This window comes from Heterodontus francisci, chromosome 15 (assembly GCF_036365525.1).
Source record: "Heterodontus francisci isolate sHetFra1 chromosome 15, sHetFra1.hap1, whole genome shotgun sequence".
Lineage (NCBI taxonomy): Eukaryota > Metazoa > Chordata > Chondrichthyes > Heterodontiformes > Heterodontidae > Heterodontus > Heterodontus francisci.
This window is the reverse complement of record NC_090385.1, coordinates 95,097,416-95,121,068: the sequence shown is the minus strand read 5'-3', so window position 1 is coordinate 95,121,068 and position 23,653 is coordinate 95,097,416. Positions and strand designations below refer to the sequence as shown.

Below are 23,653 nucleotides of genomic sequence, written 5' to 3'. Positions count from 1 at the left end.
AATGAAGTTCTGACAGACTTCACCCCATGTTCACTTACAACAATTTCCTTAGACTTTGTGGCCTTTAAGACAGGCATCGACATCTAAGCAGCAGAATATCATATTGTGTGTTACATCGCATAACCCTACTGTGCTTATAGACCTACTGATCCTTGGATTTGCTGAGCAATGCCATTGGAGCTCTTCTAATATGTACCATACGCAAGCAAGTGTAAATGATGAGAACTTTGAGATGGGGCAGTCGTCTGGACACTGTAGATATTTAAGTGGTTACCTGAGTTTGACTTGTTTCCAACATTGTTCTGATACATTCTTCTCCATCTTCAGGCTGCTCAGAAAGTGCTTAAAGCTGCCAAGCAGATATGCAGCAGGCTTGGAGGATACAAAATGGCCTTTGCTTGGGCTGCAAGGTAAGTGTTTGTGTGTTGGATCCCTTTGTATTTGCACATTTCTTTCTGAACTGTCTGTCAGCTAAATTGTCAAAGATTGCAAAAGACTGCTTTCTTAAAGTGACTTTTTGGATAAAGAACTTGCAATTATTTAGCACCTTACCATGTCCCTAGGATATCCCAGTGGATTTCACATCCATTGACTTAGTTTCAGGCACTGTTTTTGTGGGAAATTCAGCAGCCAGTTTGTGCTAACAGTAGATGGGGTGAATGGCATGCTACTCAGCTTTTATTGATGTTGGCTGAGAGAGGAATGTTGGCCAGGACACACGGAGAACTCTCTTGCTTTTCTCTGAATACTGAGTTGGGATCTTTAGCATCCACCTGACAGTCAGGCAGGGCTTCAATTTAACATTGCATCACTTTCAATGATGCCCCATTCCCTTTGTACTGCGCTGAAGCACCAACCGAGGTCATGTCCTCAAATCAAGAAAGTGTTAAAATGTGGTAATCTCCAGCCTCCTATTTCTAACTAGTAGTTTAATATTACATTAAAGAGAAAAAGTGCATTTATGTAGCACCTTTTACTGCCTGAGGTTGTCCTGAAACACTTAACAGCCAGTGAAGTACTTTTGAAGTGTAGTCACTGTTACAGTGTCTTATACTATTTTAAAATTTCATGTAAAGTTAAAGCTTGAATTGACTCTAAATATGGTAACAATTGTTTTTTTTTCTGGCAGGCCAGTGTTTAAAGACACTGAAGGCTCTTTCGACGCAAGTGGAAAGTTCTCACCTTTTTACAAGCAGGACAGCAACAAAATCTCTAATGAAGATCTACTGAAAATGCTGGCAGACTTCAGAAAGTGAGCACTTGATCTTTTCAGAATGACAAAGGGAACTGGAAATTGAGAGCAGTGTTGTGTCTAAATGTGAAACTTCTCAAGTATCTGAGGAAGTACATTGAAGGTAAATTCACTGCTCCAGAGTCTGAAAGGAGTGAGGACGAGAGGATAGGATGCAGTGTCGTAGCCCTATTCCTAACCTGTGTTCCCGTCGAGCATAGATCCCTACATACAGCTCAGCATGGGTGAATTTAACCTTATCTTTCTGCAAGCGGCCAATGTGCTGTGTTTACCGGCTGGGTGCTTGCTCGGTACTGTGTTTAGTAACCAGGAGGAGAAATTTGGGCAGGCCGAGTGTCACATTCGGGGATGTGCAACATGATTTCACACAGCCTGTGCATGTTATGATGTGGAATATTTACACCTGCAGTTTGGGGATGTATCTGCACTTGCAGTGACCGAGTTGATGATTGCTGCTCTGGCTAGGGCTGCATAAAATAATCGATCCATCTAGACTTTGTAAAATTAGATAAATCTGCACTTGTAAGCTGAGAGATGGGGCTGTATTTTAGGAGTGAGAGTTTTTGGTGACACGTTACTGATTGTGGTTTTCACAGGCCGAGTGGATTAATTATGTGACTGTAAAATATGAATTGTGCGAAGTGGAAATGGTTATGGCATTGCTGAGCTCAAAGATGTGCTAATGTAAAGGGTGTCACAATACTAACGGAGAAATTTGTGCTAATGTACAGGGTGTCAGTATGCTTCGGGAAAAGCTGTGCTCATATACAGGGTGTTAAACGTTACGAAGGGACAAAGTCTATAATGGTATTTTTTCAAATAGAATTTTCCTTTTAATTAAAGCCATTTGATAACTGTAGGATGTCATCTTTTTGAGACTTTAAAATTTGAAGCCTGTTAAACTATTAATCTGCTAGCAGTGGATTAGATCAGCTCTTTGCAGTAACTTTTGATGGAGCTATGATTTTCCTGCAGGATATTGACGTACAATTCCTGGGAACAGGAGCTTTGTATTTCTGCTCTCAAGACAGGGTTCTGACAAATTGTGCATGAATTCCAATGGAAAAGTTTACTTCAGGCATTGACTGTTTTCTGTAACAAGTGAGCGATCTATTGGCGGAAGCAATGAGCTAATGGTGGATGATTGGTTGTTGTGCAGGACGATGAATGACTCAGCAATGCTCTCGCATGCAGCCTTATAACAAGGGTGACACTTTAAGTGCGTGGAAGGAAGTAGGTTAAAACTTATCATTTCCTATAAAATTGGTCTCAACTCTCAAAACTGATGGCAGGCTGATGAAGGTGGTGTACTTCCAAAAGGGCAGGAAGGTTCATGGACAGATCAGTCTGTCTTTCTCACCCAATAACAGCACCATTGGCACAGGTCTGACAGGAGTGCACCTGTCCTTGTTTAAATAGTGGGTGGGTTGTATGTGTCTAAATGAATGGGTTCCACGATTAAGGCTTTTATGAAACATTCTGGCAAATCATTAAGCATAGATTGATAAAAGGCCATTTGACTCACCAAGCCCATTCTTTCCACAGACCATGTACAACCATGGTTTGCCTTGGACTAATTCATTGAACCTTGTGAAGAAAGGTTCCCTTTCATTTTCCCAGTTCTTGAATCATGGAATTTTGCAGCATAGCAGGAGGCCATAAGGTTTATTGTGTCTGTGCCAGCTTTTTCAAAGCGCTTTCTATTAGTCCCACTTCCCTGCCTTTTCCCCATAACCCTGCATTTTATTTTCCTTTTCGAGTATATACCCAATCCCCTTTTGAAAGTTACTACTGATTCTTTTGGACAGTGGATTCCAAATCATCATAACTTGCTGTGTGAACAAATTTCTCCTAATCACCCTCTGGTTCTATTGCTAATTATCTTAAATCTGTGTCCTTAGTTACCAACCCACTTGCTAGTCTTGTTTGTAAAAGGAACTTACTGAAATAGAATTAATTATTTTATTTGTTTCCCACATATCCACTATTATGTCCAGGGTGAGTGAGGTCTGAGAAAGGCCTTCCTTCTAAACAATATTCCATGCACTGATGGTCCAAGTAAAATAACAGTTACATTTTCACTATCCATTCTTTTCAGCATTTTAAAGACCCAAATCATGTCTGCTCCCAATTTTATTTTTCTCATTGAATAGTGTTAACAGTAAATGATCTGGAACAGATCCTTCTGGAACCAGCCTAGCTACTGCTCAATCCTGCCAGAGCTTGTTGCATTTTTTTATCAGCTTCTTTCCATTGCTAAGTCAGTTTTTTTCTTCCCAAACCAATTAGTTAGTATGCCACTAATTACTTGAGTTTTAATATTCTTTGAACCACCCGTCTGGCTCTTGATCAAATATCTGTTGATAATCTAAGATATTATCTGCTTTCTTGCCCACATTAACCAAATTTGTTAACTCTTAAAATGGGTTCTCAGGCAAATATTTTGTTGTAGATTATTCCTTATTGCTATTCTCTTACTTGTCTGTTTTCCTCGCATCTCCATGAAGCTGCTTAGAATGTTTATCTAGCTTAAGGTGCTTTATAAATACCTGTTGTTGACCAATATGATATAATTGATATTGGTGATGATATTGTTGATGTTGGCAGGGTCAGTGGCAGCTGGGTTATTGCCAAAGGCGGTGATTGTAATAATGCAGCTAAAGTTATTCACTTTGATCTTGGTCTTAATGATGATGCAGGAAACTAGCCTGACCTATGTGGCTGGTGATGCATGGCAGTACCATCCTACCTGTGGCTGCTGTGTTAAAATATTATAGAAAATGACATTTGTACTGCTGCATGTGTGCCTACCTGCCTTATACTTAAATAGCACTCAGTATAGGCCTTCCCCTTCCTTGCTGTGATAATGTCAGATTTGATCCAGTGATGAGATGGATAGGAATGGTTGGCTAAGAGTGCAGTTTCCCAGACTGTGCCTACCCACTATACGATTATATCGGAGATATGCCATAGAAACAGGCTATTGAGTCCAACCAGTCAGTTTATGCTCCACTCAAGCCTCATCCCATCTTTCCTCATCTAAATCTATCATCATAACCCTCTTTTCCTTCTCCCTCACATACTTGTCCAGCTTCCCCATGAATGCATCTGTACTATTCACTTCAACCACTTGCTTTGACAGTCAGTTGCACATTCACACCAATCTTTGGGTAAAGAAGTTTCCTCTGAATTCCCTATTACATTTCTAGATGACTATCTTATTCTGATGGCTCCTAGTGATGCTCTTCCCCACAAGTGGAAACATTCTCTCTGTATCCACACTATTAAAACCTTTTGTAACTTTAAAGACCTCTATTAGGTCATCCTTCAGCTGCCTTTTATCAGGAGACAAGAGACCCCGCCTGTTCATCCATTTGTATAGCCCCCACATTTCTTTTATCATCCTTGTAAATCTTCTCTTCACCCTCTCCAGTGCCTTTATATCCCTTTTTATAATATGGCGACCAGAACTGCATGCAGTGTGGTCTAATCAAGGTTCCATACAGGTTTAGAATAACTTCCCTACTTCTCCATTCTATCCCTCTAGAAATAAAGACTTTGAAAGAGCAAATTGGTAGCTGTTGGCTGATGCTGATGAGTACAAAGATAAGTGACTTTGTACCACTTAACATTTTTTTTATATTTGTTCGGGGGATATAGGCGTCGCTGGTGACACCAGCATTTATTGTCCATCCCTAATTGCCCTTGAGAAGGTGATGGTGAGCTGCCTTTTTGAACCACTGCAGTCCATGTGAGGTAGGTACACCCACAGTGCTGTTAGGAAGGGAGTTCCAGGATTTTGACCCAGTGACAGTGAAGGAACAGCGGTATGGTTCCAAGTCAGGATGGTGTGGGACTTGGAGGGGAACTTGCAGGTGATGGTGTTCCCATGCAATTGCTGCCCTTGTCCTTCTAGATGGTAAAGGTCACAGGTTTCGAAGGTGCTGTCACAGTAGCCTTGGTGAGTTGCTGCAGTGCATTTTGTAAATGGTACACACTGCCGCCACTGTGCATTGGTGGTGGAGGGAGTCAGTGTTGAAGGTTGTGGACGGGGTGCCAACCAAGCGGGCTGCTTTGCCCTGGATGGTGTCGAGCTTCTTGAGTGTTGTTGGAGCTGCCCCCATCCAGGCAAGTGGAGAGTATTCCATCACACTCCTGACTTGTGCCTTGCAGATGGTGGAGAGGCTTTGGGGAGTCAGGAGGTGTGTGACTCACTGCAGAATTCCTAGCCTCTGACCTGTTCTTGCAGCCACAATATTTATGTGGCTGCTGCAGTTCAGTTTCTGGTCAATGGTAATCCTCAGGATGTTGATAGTGGGGGCTTCAGCGATGGTAATGCCATCGAACATCAAGAGGAGATGGTTAGATTTTCTCTTGTTGGAGATGGTCATTGCCTGGCACTTGTGTGGTGTCAATGTTACTTGTCATTTATCAGCTCAAGCCTGGATGTTCTCCAAATCTTGCTACATCTGGACACGGACTGCTTCAGTATCTGAGGAATTGCAAATGATGCTGAACATTGTGCAATCATCAACGATGAAGCAGCTGACGATGGTTGAGCCTTGGACATTACTCTGAGGAACTACTGCAGTGATGTCCTGGGACTCAGATGATTGACCTCAAAAAACTAAAACCATCTTCCTTTGCACTAGGTCTGACTCCAACCAGCAGAGAGATTTCCCCCTGATTCCTATTGACTCCAATTTAGCTCGGGCTCCTTAGAGTCATGGCGTTTTACAGCACAGAAACAGGCCCTTCGGCCCAATGCGCCTACGCCAACCATGAAGCACCTGTCCAATCTAATACCATTTTCCCGCACTTGGCCTGTAGCCTTGTATACTATGGCGTTTCAAGTGCTCAGCTATATACTTAAATGTTGTGAGGGTTCTTGCCTCTAACACCCTTTCAGGCAATGTGTTCCAGATTCCAACCACCTTCTGGGTGACAAAAATTTTCCTCAACTCCCCTCTCAACCTCCTGTCCCTATCCTTAAATCTATGCCTCCTGGTTATTGACCCCTCCGCTAAGGGAAAATGTTACTTCCTATCTATTCTATCAATGCCCCCTCGTAATTTTGTATACCTCAATCAGGTCCCCCCTCAGCCTTCTCTGCTCCAAGGAAAACAACCCCAGCCTATCTAGTCTCTCTTCATAACTGAAATGCTCCAACCCAGGCAACATTCTGTTGAATCTCCTCTGCACCCTTTCCAGTGCAATCACATCCTTCCTATAGTGCAGTGACCAGAACAGTACACAGTACTCCAGCTGTGGCCTAACCAGCGTTTTATACAGCTCCATCATAACCTCCCTGCTTCTTATATTCCATGCCTCGGCTAATAAAGGCAAGTATCCCATATGCCTTCCTAACCACCTTATCTACCTGTGCTGCTGCCTTCAGTGATCTATGGACAAGCACCCCAAGATCCTTCTGACCCTCTGTACTTCCTGGGGTCCTACCATCCATTGTATATTCCCTTGCCTTGTTAGTCCTCCCAAAGTGCATCACCTCGCACTTCACAGAATTGAATTCTATTTGCCATAGCTCTGCCCATGTTACCAGCCCATCTATATTGTCCTGTAATCTAAGGCTTTCCTCCTCACTATTCATGACACCACCAATTCTCGTGTCATCTGCGAACTTACTGATCATAACTGCTATATTCATGCCTAAATCATTAATGTACACTACAAACAGCAAGGGTTCCAGCACCGATCCCTGTGGTACACCACTGGTCACAGGCCTCCATTTGCAAAAACAACCCTCGACCATCACCCTCTGCCTACTTCCACTGAGCCAATTTGCCAAATTACCCTGGATCGCATGAGTTCTTACCTTCTTAACAATCTCCCATGCAGGACCTTATCAAAAATCTTACTGAAGTCCATATAGTCTACATCAACTGCTTTACCCTAATTTACACATCTCGTCACCTCCGCGAAAAATTCAATCAAATTTGTTAGACACGTTCTCCCCCTGACAAAGCTTTGCTGACTATGCCTGATTAATCCCTGCCTCTCCAAGTGGAGATTAAACCTGTCTTTCAGAATTTTTTCCAATAATTTCCATACCACTGACTATAGACTCACAGGTCTATAATTAACTGGTTTATCCCTGCTACCCTTCTTGAATAATAGTTATTTTTTCTTCATTCATGGGATGTGGACGTCACTGGCCAGGCCAGCATTTATTGCCCATCCCTAATTGCCCTTGAGAAGGTGGTGGTGAGCTGCCTTCTTGAACCACTACAGTCCATGTGGGGTAGGTACACCCACAGTGCTGTTAGGAAGGGAGTTCCAGGATTTTGACCCAGCGACAGTGAAGGAACGGCGATATAGTTCCAATTCAGGATGATACCACATTCGCTGTTCTCCAGTCCTCTGATACCTCTCCTGTGGCCAGAGAGGATTTGCGAATTTGTGTCAGAACCTCTTTCTCCAGTCCTGGTGCCAGTCCCCATGAATTGAAACCGATTTCTCCCACACTAATCTTTGAGCCATGCATTTAACTCTCTGACCTTATTTCCCCATGCTAATTTGCTTGTGGCTTAGTTAGTAATTAACTTTATACACAATCCAGCCTTGCATTATTTGCTTGAACCTTAACAGGTCTACATTTACTCTGCCCTCTAGACTGACTTAGCTTCTCTTCTATATTTGATTGTACAACACCCCCTACTGTGCTTCCACTCTGTATCCCATCCCCCCCACCCCAATCCCCACCCCCAACAGCACTAGCAAACCTTCCAGCAAGGATGCTGGTCCCATCCAGTTCAGGTGCAACCTGTCCAACTTATACAGATCTCACCTTTGCCAGAAACTGGCCCAGTGATCCAGGAAACTAAAGTCCTCCCTCCTACACCATCTGTTCAGCCATGCATTCATCTGCTCTAATCTCCTATTCATACATTCACTAGCCTCGTGCCTGGCACCGGAAGAAACCCAGAGATCACCACCTTTGACGTCCTACTTTTTAATCTGCTACTAGCTCCCTAAATTCTTTTTGCAGGACCTCATCCCTCTTTCTACCTATGTCATTGGTTACAATGTGGACCACGACCTCTGGCTGTGCACCCTCACCCTCCAGAATGCTCTGTAACAGCTCGGTGATATCCATGACCCTTGCACCAGGGGGGCAACATACCATCCTGGACTCACGTCTGCGACCACAGAAACGCCTATCTGTTCCTCTAACCATAGAATCCCCTACCACCATCAATGCCATCCTTGATGCCTTACTTGGTCGAATGCTGGCTTGATGTCAAGGGCAGTCACTCTCCCCTCACCTCTGGAGTTCAGCTCTTTTGTCCATCTTTAGACCAAGGCTGTAATGAGGTCTGGAGCTGGTGGAACCCAAATTAAGCGTCACTGAGCAGGTTATTGCTAAGCAAGTGCCGCTTAATAGCACTGCCGACGGCCCCTTCCATCACTTTGCTAATGACCGGGAGTCGACTGATAGGGTGGCAATTGGCCGGGTTGGATTTGTCCTACCTTTGTGCATGGGACGTACCTGGGCAATTTTCCACATCGCCAGGTAGATGCCAATGTTTAGTTGTACTGGAACAGCTTGGCTAGGGCCACGGCTAGTTCTGGAGCCCAGGTCTTCAGTACTATTGCCGGAATGTTGTCAGGGCACATAGCCTTTGCAGTATCCAGTGCCTTCAGTCGTTTCTCGATATCATGCGGAGTGAATCGGTTTGGCTGAATTCTGGCATCTGTGATGCTGGGAACCTCAGGAGGAGGCCGAAATGGATCATCAACTCAGCACTTCTGGCTGAAGATGGTTGCAAATGCTTCAGCCCTGTCTTTTACACTGATCTACTGGGCTGCCCCATCGTTGAGGATGGGAATATTTATGCAAGTTCCTCCACCTGTCAGTTGTTTAATTGTCCACCACCATTCGCGACTGCATCTGGCAGGACAGCAGAGCTTAGAACTGATCCGTTGGCTGTGGGATCGCTTAGCCCTGTCTATTGCATGCTGCTTACGTTGTTTGGCATGCAAGTAGTCCTGTGTTGTAGATTCACAAGGCTGACACCTCATTTTTAGGTATGGCTGGTGCTGCTGCTGGCATGCCCTCCTGAACATTTCATTAAACCAGGGTTGATCACCCGGCTTGATGGTGATGGTAGAGTAGGGTGATATGCTGGGCCATGAGGTTACAGATTGTGGTTGAATGCAATTCTGCTGCTGCTGATAGCCTACAACCCCTCATGGATGCCCAGATTTGTGTTGCTAGATCTGTTTGAAATCTATCCCATTTAGCACAGTAGTCGTGCCACACAACACGATGTGTTGTGAAGACGGGACTTCATTTCCACAAGGTCTGTACGGTGGTCACTCCTGCCAATACTGTCATGGACAGATGCATCTGCGGCAGGTAGATTGATGAGGACGATGTCAAGTAGGTTTTTCCCTCTTGTTGGTTCCCTCACCACTTGCCAGAGACACAGTCTAGCAGCTATGTCCTTTAGGACTCGGCCAGCCCAGTCAGTAGTGGTGCTGCCAAGCCACTCTTGGTGATGGACATTGATGTCTCCAACCCAGAGTACATTTTGTGCCCAAGCCACCCTCAGTGCTTCGTCCAATTGGTGTTCAACATGGAGGAGTACTGATTCATCAGCTGGGTGGGGGGTAGGGGGTTGGGGTGGCAGTAGCTGGTAATCAGCAGGGGGTTTCCTTGCCCATGTTTGACCTGATACCATGAGACTTCATGGGGTCTGGAGTCGATGTTGAGGACTCCCAGGGCAATTTCCTCCCGACTGTATACCACTGTGCCGCCATCTTTGGTGGGTCTGTCCTGCCAGTGGAACAGGACATACCCAGGAATGGTGGTGGTGGTGTCTGGGACATTGGCTGTAATGTATGATGCTGTGAGTATGACTATGTCAGGCTGTTGCTTGACTAGTCTGTGGGACAGCTCGCCCAACTTTGGCACAAGCCCCCAGATGTTAGAAACGAAGACTTTGCGGGGTTGACTGGGCTGAGTTTGCCGTTGTCGTTTCTGGTGCCTAAGTTGATGCCAGGTGGTCCGTCCGGTTTCATTCCTTTCCTTATAAAACTGAGTGGCTTGCTAGGCCATTTCAAAGGGCATTTAAGAGTCAACCACATTGCTGTGGGTCTGGAGTCACATGTAGGCCAGACCAGGTAAGGACAGCAGATTTCCTTCCCTAAAGGACATTAGTGAACCATATGGGTTTTTACAACAATCGACAATGGTTTCATGGTCACCATTAGACTAGCTTTTAATTCCAGATTTCTTAATTCAATTCAAATTTCACCATCTGCTGTGGTGGGATTCGAACTCATGTCCCCAGAGCATTAGCCTGGTGCTCTTGGTTACTAGTTTAGTGACATTACCACTACGCCAGTGCCTCTGTGGAGATCAGTCGAATAAACCTCTGAAATAAATTAATTCCTTCTGTATTTTATTTACAACTATGGCAGACAGGGAAAAACCAGCTGGTTTACTCAGCCTGTCCAATAGTCATTTTGCAATTAAGCATCATGACTCTCCTACCCCGCCCTGCACCCCTCCACACCCTCCAACAGCCCAACTGCATGAGGCAAACAAAAGAACAGACTAATATATAAGCAAAGAATTTTGTGAAATTCCTTTCTGATCTCGGAAGGAGACCCTAATGACCATGAGGCACATTACAGGATGGACCACCTACCTTTTGTAGACTGATATTAGCCTCAGCTAGCAATCAGTTCAGCTCCTGTTTGAAAGCTTGCAGTCACTCACTGAACCAGCTGGCAACTTGCCGCAGAGGTCAGTGACCCTCTAAGAAAAGAAGAACCTCCAAGCGTCTAACCTAGTTCTGTGAATGCATGGCCCTTGGATCTCCCAAAGCTCTCTAATTCAATATTCTGTCGATGTGGGCAGTGCCTCATCCCTTCATTATTTTAACAGTCTCAATCAAATCTCCCTAAATTCTGCACTTTTCCAGATTCTAAGCTTATTGTGATAACAAAGGGCTTTTATAGAGGATATCATTCTGTTGGCCTACCTCTAAACCTATTCACTAGCTTCTATATCTCCCAACATGTAAAGGGACCAAAACTGGGCACTGTTTTATATTGGATTGACCTGGATATACTCTATTAGCCTTTACTATGGCCTTGTGGCACTGATCATGATTCTTGAGAGACATGCACTACAGCATCTTGATTCATTCCTGTTTAACATTTCAGAGCTCGATATCTAACATTGGCCCTACCCAGTTGTATAACACTACATGTATAAACATTGACTGTCATCTGCCTGACTCAGGCTCATTTCCTCTTTTGTGATCTTTCTGACAGCTCACTGCCTCACATCCTCCTTTATTTAAGAAGATGACTATCAGACTTCATCACAACTCACATCAAGTGAGCAGTGAGAGGCAAGTTTCAGCTGGGCGAATCGTATGATCCTAACGCCCGTGGGCTTAGCTGACTGGGATCTCTGGGCTGTTGACAGCCACAATTATTCAATAAAAACTACATACTACAGATGCTAGAGATCTGAAAGAAAAAAACAAGGTGCTGAAATACTCAGCAGGTCTGGCAGCATCTATGCAGAGAGAAGCAGAGATAATGTTTCAGGTCTGTGACGTTTCATCAGAATTGGAAAAAGTTAGAAATGTAATAGGCTTTGAGCAAGTAAAAGGGGGGAGGGGGGGAAGAAGAACAAAAGGGAAGGTGTGTGATAGGGCAGAGAGCAGGAGAGATTAACGACAGAAATATCACTGAACAAAAGGCAAAAGGAGGGCTAATAGTTATAGTAAAAGACAAAGCATTAGTCCAGAGAGAGTATTAATGGCAGAATAATGAATAGCTCTGTCTGAAAGCAAAAACATGAAAAACAGGTTTAAGACAGGCACATGGTTAAAAAATGAATTAATTTTTTTTTTAAAAGGCAGTCATGCTTTGAAATTGTTGAACTCCTCAGTGTTGGGTCCAGAATGCTGTAGAGTGCCTAATCGGAAGATAAGGTGTGGTTCCTCAAGCTTGCATTGAGCTTCCTTGGAACACTCTAGCAGGCCAAGGATAGAAATGTGGGCATGAGAGCAGGGTGGTGAAATAAAGTGACAGGTGACCGGAAGCCCAGGGTCATGCTTGCAGACTGAGCGGAGGTGTTCTGTAATGCGGTCACCCAGTCTGCGTTTGGCCTCCCCAAACTTTGGTCGTTTGGAGACCACATTGTGAGTAGCCAATACAATATACTAAATTGAAAGAAGTACAAGTAAATCAATGCTTCACCTGGAAGGAGTGTTTGGGGCCTTGGATAGTGAGGAAAGAGGAGATAAAAGGTAGGTGTTGCACCTCTGGCAATTGCAGGGAAAGGTGCCATGGGACGGGGACAAAGTGTTGCTGTGATGGAGGAGTGGACCAGGGTGTCGCGGAGGGAACAGTCCCTTCGAAATGTTGACAGGGGAGGGGAGAGGAAGATGTGTTGGGTAGTGGCATCACGCTGGAGGTGGTGGAAATGGCAGAGGATGATCCTTTGGATGTGGAGGCTGCTGGGGTGGAAAGTGAGGACAAGAGGAACCATGTCCCGGTTCTGGGAGGGAGGGGGTGAGGGCAGAAGTGCGAGAAATGGGTCGGACGCTGTTGAGGGCCCTGTCAACCACAGTGGGAGGGAACCCTCGGTTGAAGAATAAGACATATCAGAAGCGCTATTGTGGAAGGTTGCATCATCAGAACATATGCGACAGATACGGAGAAACTGGGAGAATAGAATGGAGTCCTTACAGGAGGCAAGGTGTGAGGAAGTGTAGTCAAGGTTTCTGGGGGAGTCGATGGGCTTATGATGAATATTAGTGGACAGCCTATCCCCAGAGATGGAGACAGAGAAGTCAAGGAAGGGAAGGGCAGCACCTTCCCATGCAATCACAGGAGGAGTAACACCTGCCCTTTTACCTCCTCTCTTCACTGTATATGTCCTGCCCTGGTTTAACTTCCCAAAATGCATCACTTCACACTTGTCTGCATTAAATTCCATTTGCCACTCCCTTGCCCACTTTCCCAGTTGATCTATATCCTGTTGCAACCTTAGACAACCTTCTTCACTGTCCACTATACCACCAATTTTTGTGTCATAGAGTCGTACAGCAAAGAAACAGACCCTTCATCTGCAAACTATGTGAAGCATTGATTTACCTGTACTTCTTTCAATTTAGTATACTGTATTGGCTGCTCACAATGTGGTCTCCTGTACATTGGGAGACCAAATGCAGATTGGTTGACTGCTTTGCGAAACACCTCTGCTCAGTCCGCAAGCATGACCCCGAGCTTCCGGTCACTTGCCATTTTAATTCACCACCCTACTCTGATGCCCACATTTCTAACCTTGTCCTGCTGCAGTGTTCCAAGGAAGCTCAGTGTTAGCTTGAGCAACAGCAGCTCATCTTCTGGTTAGGCACTCTACAGCTTTCTGGGCTCAACATTGAGTTCAACAATTTCAGAGCATGACTACCATTTTAATTTTTAAAATTGATTTTTACTATGTGCCTGTTTTAAACCTGTTTCATGCTTTTGCACAGAGCTATTCACTACTCTGCCATTAACACTCTCTCTGGACTAATGCTTTGTCGTTTACCTGCCCGATCACACACCTTCCCTTTTTGTTTTTCCTCCCCCTCCCCCTTTTCAGTTGCTCAAAACCTATAACATTTCTAACTTTTTCCAATTCTGATGAAAGTTCAGACCTGAAACATTATCTCTGCTGTTCTCGGCATAGATTCTGCCAGACCTGCTGAGTATTTCAGTACTTTGTTTTTTTTTCAGATCTCCAGCATCTGCAGTATTTTGCTTTTATTGAATAATCGTGGTGCCTGACTGCCAACATCTCAGACATCCCGATCAGCTAAGCTAATATTATTCAAACTGACCAAAGTCTTCAAAGTGGAATTGATTTTAATGTAATGCAGCTTTTACTTTCTTTTATGATGCAGCTGTTAAGTGAGATGCTGTATTATTTGGAGAAAGATACAGAAGCATGGTGGTTATGGTCATGGACTAGCAATCAAAAGGTTGAGAGTTCAAATCTCATGAACAAGGTGTGCTATTGAATTTAATTAGAGAGAATTTGCATTTCTATAGCTCCTTTCATGACCTCAGAAAATCCCAAAGGGTTTTCCAGCCAATGAAGTACTTTTGAAATGTAGTCACTGTTGTAATGCAGAAAATGCAGCAGGCGATTTGTGCACAGCAAGCTCCCATAAACAACAAATGGCCGCACAATCTGTTTTTAGTGATGTTGGTTGAGGAATAAATATTGGCCAGAGCAATAATTCTGGTAGCCTGTGGGCTGTCAATGACTGTGTTAGCTGCTGTTTTATTGCTTAAAACCTAGTGTTACGACCAGGTGAGAAAGGTGCCTAGGGGTCTGTTACTGTCTTCACCTGGTCTTTTTGTAACAGGGTTTAATTCTAAACACTGTGTTTTGAGCTCCACATTTGTGAATTCTTCTTCACAGCTTTCCAATTATAAGGCAAAGAAATGAGCACAAACAGGCGTTCTTCGGTTTAAAGAAGAAAGATGAAATTTATTAAATCTTAAACATAAACTCTAATACGGTTAACGCCTATGAATATACAATACGCCCACGCTAGCATTCACATGCAATGCACACATGCAAATAGGGACAGAAAAGAGCAGAAGAAAAATTTGAGGCAATCTCTTTGCGTCTTTGTTAATCTCCCCTTTATTCTCTGGAACACTCCTATCTGTTGGTATTTGTGCAGACTTAACTGCATTCTCCTGTGACACTTTAACTAGGTGAGGCATCACCCTCGCAGTTTCTCTGCCCCCTAGAGGTCTCTCTTTGTCTCTGCAGGTTTCTGTCAATGCTGTTAGCAACTCTGGTGGGGTGCTTCTAGAGTCTGCATTCACATAGCATGATGTGGAGTCTAACTTTTCACATTTTTCGGCGTTAGTTGACCAGACAGTAGGGGTTTTTATCTGGGATTCTTCCCAGACTTCATTTAACCTGCCTCTTGGTCACTTTTTCCCCTTCTCTAACTAAACTTTTGCCAGCCATGTGCATGCATGTCCCCATTTGTTCTTGGCAGGGGTCCCTTACAGTTCACCAACCCTCTGCTGGAGGGTCCTCCTAACACTGGTACAGGACTTAGGGGTGCAAGTTTCACTGTAGGTTGGTGTTTCCCCTCAACCTGGCACGTGTGGCAACTCCTGCAGTACTCCACCACATCTTTGTGGAGCTTCAGCCAGTCAAACTGCTGTCTTATGCGAGCTTAGGTCTTTCGTATACCGGCATGTACAGCCGCTGTAGTCTTGTGGGCCCTTCTTAATATTTCTCCTCGGTACCTCTGTGGCACCATTAACTGGTAAACTACTGTCCACTCCGTGCCCCCGGGTCTGTGAGGAGGACTCCATTTCCTCATCAGTACCTCATTCTTTAAATAGTAGCAATCAGGGACTCCCTCTGCTTCACTTTCAGACTGGGCAGCCTGTGCTAACTCTCACAATACTGAGTCGGCTCGCTGAGCCTCAGCTAGGGAAATCCATTTAACTCATTCCCTGGGTCTGCTAACTTACCAAAGAAAATCTCAGACAGGCAGACCTCATGGTCATTTGCCTGCTGTGCCAATGCAGTCTCCTCTGGGGGAGCTGGTTTGATCATGGCCTGACCCACTACACATTCAGGGAAATTGCAGGGGACCATCTCCTGCCACCACCCTGTCTCTCTGACCTCCTGCGGTCGGTCTTGCACGACTGGGGGGAGCTACCACCTTCACCCCTTTCAGATCATTATCTAGGAGCAGATCAACCCTGTCCACAGGCAAACTGGGGACAATCCCTACAGTCACCGGTCCTGAAACTAGGTCACACTGCAGGTGCACCCGGTGTACAGGTACAGGCATACACTGCCCTCCAGTACCATTCACCACCATTCTGGTGTTCACTGATTGGATTGGTTAGGCTGGGTCTGTTTTCCCTGGAGAGAAGGAGGCTGAGAGGGGACATGATAGAGGGATATAAAATTATGAGAGGCATAAGTAGGGTAGATAGCCAGAGTCTGTTTCCCATGGTAGGGGTGACTAAAACTAGAGGGCATTGATTTAAGGTGAGAGGGAAGAGGTTTAAAGGGGATCAAAGGGGTAAATTTTTCACACAAAGAATAGTGGGTATCTGGAATGAGCTGCCAGAGGAAGTGGTGGAGGCAGGAACAGTAACGACATTTAAGAGGCATCTGGACAGGTACTTGAATGAGCAAAGCATAGAGCGATATGAAATTAATGCAGGCAAGTGGGATTAGTATAGATAGGCATTACGGTCGGCATGGACGCGGTGGGCCGAAGGGCCTGTTTCTATGCTGTACGACTCTATGAATATGACACTGCACTCTCTGGGGGGAAGGTCAGGTCTTTTCCCAGTAAAAGGGATCTAGTGGTCCCTGTGTCCCTGAGAATCACTATGGGCTTGCTTGTCCCATTCGAGGGGTATGGGGTTACTTTCCCTTCAAATACGAAACCCTGATCACCTTCAGCAATCCTATTAACTTCTTCTGCACTGGTCATAGTAAGCTTCCTGGGTTGCACTCTTTCCGCAGTTAAAGCCACAGCTTGTTCTGCATTTTCCATCAGGTCCCCGTCGTCACTAAGTGAGTGTGCCCTGATTAACCCTACTCGTTTCCCCTTTAGTTTCCAGCAGTCAGCTTTTAAGTGCCCTGCCTTGTTAGTGGAAGCACACAGGTCTCCGGGTCTCACTCTTGCTCTCAGCACCTTCCTTTTTGGCTGAAGGAGGGCCCCCTGTGTCTCCTGCTTTCCTTTCTCTTCCAGGACTGCCTGGGTGGATATCACCTTCCCACCCTTTGTCCTTTTCAGATTTGTGGGAGTGATTAGGAAAGATCCTCCCATGGGAAACCAACTTATAAATTAAAGCAAACTCATCGGCCAGAACGGCTGCTTGCCGGGCTCCCTGAACCCGCTGCTCCTCGACATGAGTTTTTATTGAGAATGGGAGAGAGTTTTTAAATTGTTCTAACAGGATTACTTTTCTGAGAGTCTCATAGCTGAGCTGCATTTTTGAAACCCTCAGCCACTGTTCAAAAGCCAGCTGCTTGCTTCTTTCAAACTCCAGATATGTTTGATTGCCTAGCTTTTTGAGGGTCCTAAACTTTTGGCGGTCGACTTCGGGTGCTAATTCATATGCCCTGAGAATAGCATTTTTGGTCAGTTCATAATTTGATGAACTCTCATCTGGCAGCAAGGAATAAAACTCATGGGCTTTTCCAGTTAGTTTGTTTTGCAGTAAAAGAGACCAGGTCTCAGCTGGCTATTTTAGCTGCCTTGCCAGTTTCTCGAAGGACATGAAAAACGCTTCCACATCTTCCTCATCTTCCTCATTGAATTTTGGAATGAATTGAGCGAGTTTTAGCAATTTTGTACCCAGCCCTGAATTATGTTCCTCCATATTGGCCATGCTTTCTCGAGGGTTACTCTGTCACCCTCTCGTTAATTCAAACCGCATCAGGTCTCTCTCTTCAGATGCTTTCTGGAATATTCTCTCTCTCTCTCTCTGTACAGCACAGGAACAGGCCATTCGGCCCTCCAAGCCTGCGCCGATCTTGATGCCTGTCTAAACTAAAACCTTCTGCACTTCCGGGGACCGTATCCCTCTATTCCCATCCTATTCATGTATTTGTCAAGATGCCTCTTAAACGTCGCTATCGTACCTGCTTCCACCACCTCCCCCGGCAGCACGTTCAAGACACTCACCACCCTCTGTGTAAAAAAAAAACTTGCCTCGCACATCCCCTCTAAACTTTGCCCCTCGCACCTTAAACCCTAGTAACTGATACTTCCACCCTGGGAAAAAGCTTCTGACTATCCACTCTATCCATGCCACTCATAACTTTGTAAACCTCTATCATGTCGCCCCTCCACCTCCGTCATTCAAGTGAAAACAATCCGAATTTATCCAACCTCTCCTCATAGCTAATGCTCTCCAGACCAGACAACATCCTGGTAAACCTCTTCTGTACCCTCTCCAAAGCCTCCACGTCCTTCTGGTAGTGTGGCGACCAGAATTGTACGCAATATTCCAAGTGTGGCCTAACTAAAGTTCCGTACAGCTGCAGCATGACTTGCCAATTTTTATACTCTATGCCCCGACCAATAAAGGCAAACATGCCGTATGCCTTCTTGATGACCTTATCCACCTGCGTTGCCACTTTCAGTGACCTGTGGACCTGTACGCCCAGATCTCTCTGCCTGTCAATACTCCTAAGGGTTCTGCTATTTACTGTATAATTCCCACCTGTATTAGACCTTCCAAAATGCATTACCTCACATTTGTCCGGATTAAACTCCATTTGCCATTTCTCCGCCCAAGTCTCCAACCGATCTATATCCTGCTGTATCCTCTGACAATCCTCATCACTATCCGCAACTCCACCAACCTTTGTTTCGTCTGCAAACTTACTAATCAGACCAGCGACACTTTCCTCCACATCATTTATATATACTACAAACAGCAAAGGTCCCAGCACTGATCCCTGTGGAACACCACTAGTCACATCCCTCCATTCTGAAAAACACCCATCCACTGATACCCTCTGTCTTCTCTGACCATAACCAGTTCTGTATCCATCTTGCTAGCTCACCTCTGATCCCGTATGACTTCACCTTTTGTACCAGTCTGCCATGAGGGACCTTGTCAAAGCCTTTACTGAAGTCCATGTAAACAACATCCACTGCCCTTCCTTCATCAATCATCTTTGTCACTGCCTCAAAAAACTCGATCAATTTAGTGAGACACGACCTCCCCTTCACAAAACCATGCTGCCTCTCGCTAATAAGTCCATTTGTTTCCAAATGGGAGTAGATCCTGTCCCGAAGAATCCTCTCCAATTATTTCCCTACCACTGACGTAAGGCTCACCGGCCTGTAATTTCCTGGATTATCCTTGCTACCCTTCTTAAACAAAGGAACAACATTGGCTATTCTCCAGTCCTCTGGGACCTCACCTGTAGCCAATGAGGATACAAAGATTTCTGTCAAGGCCCCAGCAATTACCTCCCTTGCCTCCCTCAGTATTCTAGGGTAGATCCAATCAGGCCCTGGGGACTTACTACCTTAATGTTTTTCAAGACGCCCAACACCACCTCCTTTTTGATATCGACATGACCCAGACAATCTACACTCCCTTCCCTAGACTCATCATCCACCAAGTCCTTCTCTTTGGTGAATACTGATGCAAAGTACTCATTTGGTACCTCACCCATTTCCTCTGGCTCCACACATAGTTTCCCTTCTTTGTCCTTGAGCGGGCCAACCCTTTCCCTAGTTACCCTCTTGCTCTTTATATACGTATAAAAAGCCTTGGGATTATCCTTAATCCTGTTTGCCAATGACTTTTCATGATCCCTTTTAGCCCTCATGACTTCTTGCTTAAGTTCCTTCCTACTTTCTTTATATTCCTCAAGGGCTTCGTCTGTTCCCAGTCTTCTAGCCCTTACGAATGCTTCCTTTTTCTTTTGGAAGGCTCACGCTTTCTCCCTCTCCTGCCTCTCTTTCTCTCTTTCTCTGCTTCTCTCCCTTTCTCTTTCCCTGTATTCTGCTTCAAGTTTCTTTTGTTCAAATTGTATCTTTGCTAACAATACCCTGTCAGAGTCTGCTTCCAACCCTGTTTCTGCTTCTTCAGATTCGAGGGAAAAATGGTTAGCCACTAGCCTTAGGAGTTCAGACTTCCTAGCCTTGCCACATACAGTGATCCCACACTGCTCAGCCATTTTCCTCAACTCCTCCATAGACAGTGCTTTTAACTTATCCCAAGCTACTTCACCCTGGCTTGGAGAGCTACTCGCTTCAGTTGCAAACATGTTTGTATTCAATCACACAACCACAAGAAAATCTGTATTGATTTTCTCTTTTTAATTGGGAACAATTTGGCTTCCCACTTCCAATTTCACTTGTTCACCTGTGGGTAACAGTCCGGACGCTAGCACCCAATTTCTGTTATCACCAGGTGAGAAAGGTGTCCAGGGGTCTGTTACTGTCTTCACCTGGCCTTATTGTAACAGGGTTTTATTTTTAAACACACTGTGTTTTGAGCTCCACCTTTGTGAATCCTTGTTCACAGCTTTCCAATTATAGGACAAAGAAATGAGCACAAACAGGCTTTCTTTGGTTTAAAGAAGAAAGATGAAATTTATTAAACCTTAAACTCTAATACGGTTAACGCCTACGGATATACAACACGCCCATGCTAGCATGCACACGCGATGCACACATGCAAATAGGGACAGAAAGGAGCAGAAGAAGAGGTAAGTAGAACAGTTTGAGGCAATCTCTTGTTACTGTGCTTCGAGCTCACTGTAGTCTTTGATTGTTGATATGGTCTTGTGTTTCATTGGGGCCCAGTGTTCCTTTTAAACCTTGTTTACGTAGGAGACATTTTCTCTCTTTCAGTTTATGTGTCTTCAGTGGTTTCCGAAGCTGGTGAGAGTGAGATGTGGGCAGACAGGAAAGAGAACTTTTCAAACCAGGAGTCAGGAACTTTGAGTTTGAATCCTTTGTTGGAAGTTTAAATCTCAACAGGCAGCTAGTCATGTGACTAAAATTGGTCTGACCACTTCTTCTGTGTATTGGGGAAACAATGACTGGGTCCCTTTTGTTCCAACACTGTCTGTTACTATGCAGTCCTTCCAGTCAGGGGCTTGCAATTTTAAGTTTTATGTTCATGTGGCAAAATCATGTTTGCCTCAGTCTTGGCCGGTGGGGGGGTTTGCCTGACTCTAGCTTCAGGGAAGGGAATCTTGCCACCACTACCTGGTCTGATCTATAGGTGCTTCCTGTCCCACATTACATTGCTGACCCTTAATGCTCTCTGAAATGGTCTTACAAGCCACTTTGTTGTGAACAGTTGTTACCAATTTGGATTATTTATGGGTAATGTTTAGTTATGTTTGCATAGCTTAATATTTCACTCTGATGTATTGACTTAGGGCAGAGAAGATGTCCAAACTTCAGGTGATTCCAGGAAATTTTGACATTACTATCGAGTGTGTTCCTCCTGACATTTCCAGTGAGTAGAGTCTGGTTCAAGTTACCGTTCCATTTTAAGCCGTCGCACATCAATGTTTAAAAGCCACGTGGCTATAAAATCCAACTCTCTTGGCTTGTTTAGATTGTGTAACATCATCCTATATCCCTGTGAAACCGTTTGAGGAGAGCAGCTGCAACTGTGTATTGTTCGAAGTTGAAGAATTTGTTCCCAATATCGCAAAATACATGTACCCATTCACAAGCTTCAAGAACCATCTGTATGTTTACCCCATTCAGCTGAAATATGACAACCAGAAGACTTTTGCTAAGGTATTGTAGTTCAAACAATTGTTAGTTAATTTCTAAAAGACCAGAGTCTTCTCATTTACCAAATCCCTGTGTACTTAGCTAACTGTTTTCTGTTTTGGTGTTACTCTCTCCCTGCCCAGGCGAGAAACATTGCAGTTTGTGTGGAGGTCAGGGATTCGGACGGAGAAAAATCGCGCCCATTGAAGGTGAGTTGGTGGCCAGCAGCATTGTACAAGTTTGTAACATGCAAATCCTTTGGTTTGCAGTATCCATGTGCTGGGAGGATTGTGGTGGAAGCAAATGGAATTAAGAAACATAATCCCCAAAACCCCAATCCTGTAACCGCCAGGGAATAAGGATAGAGTGTGCTTTATTAGAGACCATCAGTTTATGGTTACTGTAAATGGAAAGAATTGTGAATAGCTAAACTCTGCTAATTGTTCTTTAGCATCATAAGTTGTTAGTGCAGTTTGGAACAAACATAGAGCGATACATTAATTATCTTATATAATTTTTACTCCACATTTGGCCAGCTATTTGTCAAGTGTTCCAAATCTGCTTCCATTCTACAAGGTATTAAAACCATGATTGAATGCCCAGTAAAGCCTGTTTAACTGAGCTCAAAATCCCAATAATGTATGGCAATAAATATGTTTTCTTCAAATGTATGTTTGATTCAGTGATTAATGTGATAGAAGAGTTCTTTTTTTGTTCGGAAAGTGCCCTACAGTCAGCCCTCATTTTGAAAACAACAACTTGCCTTTATAACTTGCTTTTAACGTAATGAAATGTTCTAATGTGCTTCACAAGAATGTAATCAGAAAAATTTGGGACCGAGTTCAAAGGAAATACTAGGACAGGAGACCAAAAGCATGCCAAATAGGTGGGTTTTAAGGAGTATCTTAAAGGAGGAGAGCGTGATAGAGGCAGTTAGGTTTAGGGAGGGAATTCCAGAGCTTTGGGCCTTAGCAGCTGACGGCACAACCACCAGTGATGGAGCAATTAAAATCAGGGATGCTCAAGAGGCCAGAATTGGCAGAGTGCAGAGTTTGAGGAGGATTGTGGGACTAGAGGTAGTTACAGAGAGAGGGCGGGGCAAAGCCATGGAGAGATTTGAATGAGGATGAGAATTTTAAAAGGCTGCATTTGCTGACGATACAACCACTAGGTGGCGCAGTACTAGCACATGCAGAAATGCAGCCTCTTCCACTGAAACATCACTGTCGGCGACGTCTCAGGCAGCTGCCAGGATTAGAGATGGCGCTGCTCAATTTATAACAATAAACAGATTCAACCCGAAAATGCCCTTGATGGTTGCCATCACTGCCTCCATCCCACACCCAACAATCCCCCGCTCCCTCCTGCCATTGCACTTCTCTTAGTCGCTTCCTCCTGCACCTATCTTCTCGCCGCTTGTTCCCCGCTGCCTTCCCATAGCCACTCCCTCCGGCCTCGCCGCTCCCCCTGCCTCCAGCCACTTGCTCCCCGCTTCACCATCGCTCCCTGCTTCACCACCGCCCCGCCCCTCCCCCCACCCTACCCCCGCCCCCAACCCATTCTCCGGCCGCTTCCCCACCCCCCGCCAGCCACTCGCTCCAGTCCGCGCTGCCTCCCTCCTCTTGGCCGCTCGCTCCCTCGTTTGATCCTTCCCCGCCGCACCACCCAAAGAAGCAAGGCGGGATGCAAGGGGTGACGGGGCGACATGGGAGTGAGTGGCCAACGGGAGGGAAGTAGCACAGCCTGGAGCAAGCGACTGAGGTGCAGGAAGCAGGGAGTGAGCGGCCAGAGAGCAGGTTGGTGGGAAGCGAGGAGCGGGGAACAGTTTGCTGAGGGGGGTGGGTTGGGGGGGTGGTGGGAGAGCAGTGGCGAGGTCTGGAGCGAGTGGCTGAGAGGAGGGAGAGCAGCCGGTGAGGCGGGAGCGAGTAGCTGAGGCGGGGGAAAGTGGGCGGGGAGAGCAAGTGGCTAAGGGAAGGCAGCAGCGTGGCGGAGAGCGAGCAGACGAGCGGGGTTAAGCAGCGATTGAAGCAGCGATTGAAGCAGGGATGCTGGGAGGAAGCGGCAGATGGGTGAATGGAGCTGGCTTTTGAGGGGTGAG

General features: G+C 45.2%; 1 protein-coding gene across 1 annotated transcript in view; it reads left to right on the top strand.

The window, feature by feature from the left end:
* LOC137377449 (dedicator of cytokinesis protein 11-like) overlaps positions 1 to 23,653 on the top strand; it is a 322,059-nt gene that overhangs the window by 128,576 nt on the left and 169,830 nt on the right. The window contains exons 14-18 of the mRNA XM_068047028.1: positions 328 to 410; positions 1,130 to 1,252; positions 21,210 to 21,289; positions 21,392 to 21,579; positions 21,699 to 21,764. Of these exons, the coding sequence (XP_067903129.1) occupies positions 328 to 410; positions 1,130 to 1,252; positions 21,210 to 21,289; positions 21,392 to 21,579; positions 21,699 to 21,764 (540 nt within the window). The remainder of the gene's footprint in view (positions 1 to 327; positions 411 to 1,129; positions 1,253 to 21,209; positions 21,290 to 21,391; positions 21,580 to 21,698; positions 21,765 to 23,653) is intronic.